The 8,061-nt window shown below is 35.1% G+C and overlaps 1 protein-coding gene across 1 annotated transcript in view; it reads right to left on the bottom strand.

The window, feature by feature from the left end:
• Nucleotides 1-7,426: 7,426 nt before the first annotated feature.
• Nucleotides 7,427-8,061, bottom strand: part of LOC144436049 (F-BAR domain only protein 2-like) — a 42,753-nt gene continuing 42,118 nt past the window's right edge. The window contains exon 24 of the mRNA XM_078124704.1: nt 7,427-7,831. Within this exon, the coding sequence (XP_077980830.1) occupies nt 7,809-7,831 (23 nt within the window). The 3' untranslated portion in view covers nt 7,427-7,808. The remainder of the gene's footprint in view (nt 7,832-8,061) is intronic.

Raw genomic sequence — 8,061 nt, 5'->3', positions numbered from 1 at the left:
GTTCCTATACGATATCGTTACGATTTACACCTCCACTCACAGTATAGTCGAAGTCGTTACTCTCGAAGTCCTGAGATGCATGAGATATAATTTAAAATTCACAGTCCCCCCATGAAGTTAGTGTTCACTGGGGCACTTACGTAATGGCCAAATATGGTATATTTGTCCGCTGAGGATGCTACTTATACACTTACATGTCACTACAGTACTTAGCTTTCACTGATTGGATGAAGAGTTGTGCTGATTGAGGGACTTTGTAGCTAGTTTGTGCACTTGTACAGCACAACAATTCTTTTGTAGCTCATACCCTGGTAACAATTTTTTTTGTCTTGACATGGTCAGGAAATTTTTTTTCTCCAAAAATCCTCCAACCCCCCCCCCAAAAAAAAATCAAATGGTGTACCCCTTCTAATGTTACACTCATCTTCTACTTCCATCTATCCGAGTTCATTCATGAACATTATATACATATATATATACATAATGCATCCATGCAAGCACACACACAAACACATACATCCATATGCACACAAGCACACATAATATACATATACGTATACACACACATCCATATGCACGCGCACACATACATATACATACATACACATACAGCCATAGGCACGCCACACACATACATACACACACACACACACAGCCATAGGCATGCATGCACACATACATGTACATATACGCGTACATACACCTGCACACACAACACATATACACATACAGAATGTCAGACTTTAGCACTAGAAAAGAAGCATCTCGTAGTAAATAAAAACTTACACATCTTCACACTTCCAACACACACATAGCTAACAAACAAACACACAAACACACAAACAAACAAACAAGACAAAAGACACAATGCAGTCATTGTAACTATATTTTATTTATTTGTGTATTTATTTAATTTGTGTTATTTATTCATTTGGTCACAAATGCTTAGAAATATGTTTTCCAATACTAATATGGCATTGCGACAAATCTGACTTGAGTAAGAGACACAGGATAGATTGAAGTACAAAGTAATCTTATAATTTTTTTTATATACATTATCATAATGATACTTTATACATAACTCTTTTAAAAAATAATAAATCCCTTACAATCCCAGCTAGTAATTATATAGTTTCACAAATTTCTGGCTAATTTCTTCCACTTTACTACGTATGTAAGCAAAAAATGTCACATCAGATATGTTTGTTGTATCAGTTTTGATGTCTCAATTGAAATGTGCAGATATGGACAAAGCAAAAGTGTGTGTGTGCGAGGAGGGGGGGGGGGGTAATGAAACTGTCAATTCATGTGTGTGTGTGGGGGGGGGTAATGAAACTGTCAATGTATGTGTGTGCTATGGTACAACAAAGTGTGTGTGTGAGGAGGGGGTGATGAAACTGTCAATTTATGTGTTGTGCTATGGCAAAACATAGTGTAATTGTGAGGAAATAGTAATGGAACTGTCAAATTATGTGTGTGTGTGAGGAGGGTGTAATGAAACTGTCCGTTCATGTGCGTGCTATGGTACAACAAAGTGCCTGTGTAAGGAGGGGGTAATTTAACTGTTAATTCATGTGTGTGCTATGGTACAATACAGTGCTAGTGTGAGTAGGGGGGTAATGAAACTGTCATTTAAAAAAAAATATTTCAACACTGTGTTTATAAGATGACATAATCACAACACATTACAGAAAAAAATTAATTCTTCCAAAACTTTGCTACATAGACATTCTTGTGAAGAACGTGCAAATGTGATGAAGACAAAAATAATTGTTGTACATGTAACTTAATAATCTTCTCATTGACTTTCAATTTGAACGTGGCAGTGATTCGGACTGAAAATATGCTAAAAACTAGTTCTTGTATTAATAAATGCATATTAACTAACACTATTTTTTTTGCAACCCTTGAAAAACTTTCAATATCATTAATTTAGGAACATATCTTTGAACTACTGACCTATGTAAGTAAGGTCACAGCAGTCATTTTGTGTTGTTACTATGGTTACCAATACCCTGGAGACATTTAGCCATCTTTGGAGGGGAGGGGAGGGAGGAGAGAGGGAGAGAAAAAGCCACTTCTTTTGAACCATTGACCACTGATTGTTAGTATTAGCCATGTTTATGTTAATGAGAATGTATTTCTCACTTACTTATTTCTGATCATGTATCTGACACTTCAAATGATGAGTGACAATCGGAACACTACAACTAGACTCGTTCAATATTTAACACTGTCTTTACCCGAATTTAATAATAGGTTAAGACTCATTGATTTTTAAAATGAAAGCACTCCATTGACCCACTACAGTATGCTACAGGAAAACTGAGCTGGATTTCTAGGTCACAGATATGATATCCCATTCCATCTGTCATGTCATTTGAATATTGTGATTATGTAATTTACATATTATCCTTTATGGTCAGGTGTTGGATGGAGAAATCTTTCAAAGGGAAAGGGTGGGTATAATACAGTTGAATTGGAAACACAATATCCTTAATCAAATATATCTAACCTTTACTCATTTAGGTGATTTTTCAAAATTGTTTTACAACAATATTCTATTTGTTTAAAAATATACTGTTCAGGAGTATTTGATGTTATAACACATCGTTTTCATATAGCCATCAGTGATTGGCTTAGATCATATTATGTGGTATGGACTACTGACCTCTAGTGACCTAAATTTGCATACAGAGGGCAATATTAGTATTGGTTTTCTATTTTCCCTAGGGTACTATTACAGTAGCATGGTGATTAGCTTTGACTCAGGAGACAATACTTGGCAGAGAATGTCACATGTTATAAAAACAGTTATTGCCGGGGGGGGGGGGGGGGGGGGGGGTCATAGATGTCAACGAGCACCTCCACAGCCAGGCAATTAAAGTGTATAATTAAGAGTTGACTCATAGAGCCAATCGACATTTTGCAAACGTGACATATTTTCTATAATACAATGCAAATCACGCTGAAATTTAGGGAAGGTAAGATTCAAAGTTTAAAATGAGAGTGATACACAATAGTTGCTTCCAATGTAATAGAATAAAGTATCAACAAATTCACCAAAATGTGCTGAAATGTTTCTAAAGTCTACTTTTTTTTCTTTTTTCCGTCTATTTTTTGTACAAGAACAGGCAACTGATTCAGCCATCTCAATATAATTTTTGAATTAATTAGATTTGAATCATGACATATTTTATCTTCCTTTTTTTTTTTTTTTTTACAATTTTGTTTAAATTTAATTCAATTTAATCACAAAGAAACGCAAACTTGTTCTGTCTATTGTCTAACATGACAAGATGAACGATATCACAACATGAACGATTCCCTTGTGATTTTTCCTTTCTGGGATGAGAATGTACAACACATTTTATCTTAAGTACAATAACATTCTCTGTAGCTATAGAAATAAGACTAGACAAGACTCATTGTCTGCAAATGACCAGTTGAAATTTAGTAGTGTAATGCTTTTGACATGACTATTCAGGAGTTTTTCTTTATTGCACCTCACATCACATACAGAGATTAAAGTTTGCTGACACTTGCTGCATGCATGTTTGATGTAAGATAGCCTCTTTACATCGCAATCTACGCTTTTGTTTCTCTTGTCTCACAAACTGTGGGTATCGCTAGCAACGACTAACAAATAATGTTGTTTGAAAATGTTACTCTCAAATAGCCTGGAATTTGTGCCAATTGGGATTTTAAATTTTACTTTCAAATCATTGAGCAAGCAAATTTGAAATCCCAATCCACACAGATTCCAGGTTAACTCTCAAGCTGATTTGTTTGAAACAGTGCAATCAAACTGATTGGTCACAGTGGGGAGTTTTAACCTACACTCAAACTGATTGGTCACAGTGCAGTGGGGAGTGTTAGCATACATCAGCCTAAATTGACCATATTCAAATGAAGCCAGTATGAAGTCAATCTGTACATGTGTCTCTTTGAGAGATGAGCACAAGAGGGGCATAATTTACATATACGGAATATTATGTAAATATCTACAAACAGGCCTACAAATAAATTAAAAAAACTTTGTACTGCATCAAAATACTTGGATAAATTCTAGCTATAGACATGAGTCTTCAGGTCTTCTTCAGGGATGTGAAGTCACGCATTGTTAATAGACATGTGTGACTTCATTAATATTGTCCTCGACAATAGAAGCAGACCTGAGGACTCAGATCGAAAGTATTTTGGTGCAGTACAAAGTTTTAATTTATATGGAACTAATCACCGTCACAGATGAGTCTTCATCATAATACAAACAGACAGACATGTTGACGGAGGTGTGGTTGAATTAATTGCTTGCCATTACTATCATTACAGTTTGTTTGTGAGACAGCAAGGCAAAAACACAAATCGAGATATAAACAGGCTAGATAAACGAACACACGACTATAATATTGCGTGACACGATACTGTAAACCTGGAAAATTTTCACAAAAGATTTATTCTGGCTTATTTTGCTGGAAAGCAAAAAAAAGAAAAGAAAAACAAAAAAATAAGAAAAGCCTTTTTTTTAAACATGAAAACAATGTACCAGTCTGGAAATTAGTTTTAAAAAGTCTTTAAGAAATAGCTCAAGACTGTACAAAATTTTCTAGTAGCAAAAATATCTAGGTTCACAGTATGACAGTGAAATGATTAGTTTGGAAATGACAGAATGGGGTTAATGGTTTCAGTGTATGTCTTTCTTTGTTAAAACTAACCATATAGCTGTAATATTGGTGTGTATCTTATAAACAGTGATAAGGAAAGATTATTAAATGAAAATACATCAACCTGCAACACCTAATTGCCACAGTTGTTATTTTATCAGATAATTAGCAGCAGTTTCAATATATGTACACAGTGGGAGTATAATTTGACAACAGAGCCTTGTTTACACAGTGTACCTGACATGTGAATCAGCTGAGACCCCAGTGGCGAGACTCTGGGTAATAGCGACTAACTTCCACTGTGTGCAAACATTAAACCTTCTACTATATAATATACCTAGTGATAATGCTGTGCCATGATTCGTTAGAATCAGTCACGTGATAGGAAAATAGAATGACTATTTCCCTAGGGGAATAGTTCCATCAACTATTACATGGTCACGTGACCACCACGAGTTCACAGCAGGTCAAAATGGCAGCTTCTGACGATGTCGTCTGCCACCGCGAATTCACAGCATGAGGTATATTATAAAACACATAATGCTTGGCCTATATTCAGGCTACAGCACCCATTCATTACCCCCTCGTGACTGTGAGTTACCAGAATCACATGGTATTACCCTCGGCCTTCGGCCTCCGAAAATAGCATGTGATTCTGGTAACTCACAGTCCCTCAGGTGTAATAAACGGGTGCTATAGCCCTCATGGCCAGGCAATATGTGTTCAATAATGTACTACTAAGTGATAAAATAATACCCATCGTAATGAAGTGTTGCAGGTTGAAGGATTGCTATTGTAATTTGCAAAATGCGTTACTATGTGATGGATATCATTGGATCACATGTCTAGTCACATGACCAATGACATCACATCACATGCTCAAAGACCATAATCATGTGACTCAGCTAGATCATGTGACATCTGGTACCTTACATTACACAATGTACTCCATGTAGATGTTCTTATATGTGTTTCACATTTTTCAAATGGATAACAATCTGTTGGCTCATACCTTATACTATGCAATCAGCTAAATTTGGTGAGACAAGAACAGAAAAAAACCACCATGATAGCACTTTACAATATTTATAAGGGTATTTAAAAACACCAAAATTTCACAAGTCAACGGTAATGTCAAAATGTGTTCTCATTTTTGCTTATAATAGCTCTCAAAAAATACTTATTTAAGACTCAGAGTGTAGGATTAGAAAATATATATTATTCATTTGTTAATTATTTTTTTTTGTTCAGTAAATGGCGGTAAACATTGACTACAAGCAAAAGATTACAATTGAAATGTGACAAAAGTAATTGAAATATTAGTTAACAAATAAAACTCTCACAGTATATAAAGACAATTCACCTCAGGCCATTTGGTAACTTTCAACTGTTGCATTATTGTAAATCTTGGCATTTTTTATCCTACGATTCTGATTTGAAGTTCAGCCCCTTCTAGTAAGACAGTGAAACCCCCTTTTTCATCCTACAATTCTGATTGGAAGTTCAGCCCCTTCAAGTGAGACAGTGAAACCCCCTTTTTTATCCTACAATTCTGATTGTAAATTCAGCCCCTGCAAGTGAGACAGTGAAACCCCTCTCACTAGAATTTCATACAAGACTAGGAATCACTTCTAAATATTAGAAGTTCCAGGATATGCTAACAAGATGATGTAAACTTTCAATAATTACATAACTACAACTTTTTCAATAACCATTTTTGTCATGCTATGATAATTCAACTACTGTTGCCAACTTTGGGAAAAAAAAGGTCTGAAATTAAAAAATATGTTCAGTATGTTATAAACTCTGTATTGCAGTGTGACATACAGGGTAGAAGCAATATCACAGAGAAATTACAAACTTCAAGCACCTCAAATATTTAAATACATCTTGCGTGATCAAAATTCTTGCACATTCATTGAAAAGCTAACCCCTTTTTGATAATAGAAGAATCCAACTTTCTTATGAATAACATTGTGATTTATGTCTGTAAGACTGAACCATTTTCTGTAGCAGGGATAATGTGCATGGTTCAGTTGAGTGAAGCATAATGATACGTTTTTCCTGCACAAATGCAAGTATTTACCGTTTTAAGTGAACAGTACCCTTTGAATGTGTAATTGGGTAAAAGGACGTCACCTTTATTAACATGGATAACCTCAGCCTCGCTCAAATTTCAACAAACTCTTCAATTATACTAAATGCCTGCCAGCAGCACATACATGCAGTATATTACAGTGAAGACACAGTGCCTGCTGTGACTAATTGTCCACAAGGCTGAGAAGTTCAAACAAAGTGGGCCACCTAGTTTATTAGTAATAAACACAGGAAATTAAGCTAGCAACAGCAACAGTTATAATGTAAATATAAAAACAACACAGGTTTTCTTCCTACTACTGTCACAATACTTATCACAATATCTGGGCTCATCAGTATAACACTGCTGTTCAATACCAACAATTTTTTTTGATAAAACTTTGGAATAATTTTGGTAAAATGCCAAATAGTTTTTCTTACAGTGCAGCAAATACAGTTATCTTAAAGTCTATATATTGCAGTCACAACCTAAAAACTGCAATTCAAAATGATACAAGTAACAACCACTTTTTACGTGAATAGTTTCGAAGTGATATACATAAAAAGACTTTTTTCCCCGTAAATAATTTTCAACTTTTGAAATACAGTGTCCCTATAGTATGATACTGTAACATAATAATATTATTATTATTATATTATTATATTATTATATACTGTAACATCAGATCGTACCATTGTTTCACTTTGCATTCAATTAGTCCTATTACTTCAGGTGTTGTTTTTTTTCGTCAGTGTCCAACTCGTAACGTTTAACATCTAGCGCCTACAAGCCAGTGGAAAAAATTCTTAATTTTTTACACAGTGTGTGCGTGTTCTTGTTGTTGTTGTTATTCAAGTTGCATACATACAGACCTACATTGCAAGTGGTGATCTTTTATTTTGAAACTAAGGCTGTCCCCTGGGTTTACTTTTCTAGCAGTGTTGTACTGTTTACCAGACGTAGAGACTTCCGTGTCTTAGAAGAAAGCTGTACAAATTGTAATGCACACACACACACACCAGGACCTGATGTGAACTATTCATTGTTTGACTGGCAGCAGTCTTGAATTAACTGTCCGACAGGTACTTGCCTATGGACAAGGAAAAACAAGAGATACTTCTAAGACATGAAATTTATGAGTCAACTAGTGGATATATGTAGACAAAGTGCTAAAAAGGTGTTTGCTTCGTACGATTTCTGAAATAACTTTTGTGTTGGTGCCTCAATACACTGGCATACTCAAACTTGTCTTCAGCTGATTTTGCCAAATTAAGAGCACTTAGGGGTTTCCATTGCAAAGCAAGTGTCTGTAAACATCAA

The sequence above is a fragment of the Glandiceps talaboti genome, chromosome 6 (genome assembly GCF_964340395.1).
Source record: "Glandiceps talaboti chromosome 6, keGlaTala1.1, whole genome shotgun sequence".
Taxonomy (NCBI): domain Eukaryota; kingdom Metazoa; phylum Hemichordata; class Enteropneusta; family Spengelidae; genus Glandiceps; species Glandiceps talaboti.
Note: the sequence above shows the minus strand (reverse complement) of the source record. Positions and strands in the feature narration are given on the sequence as shown.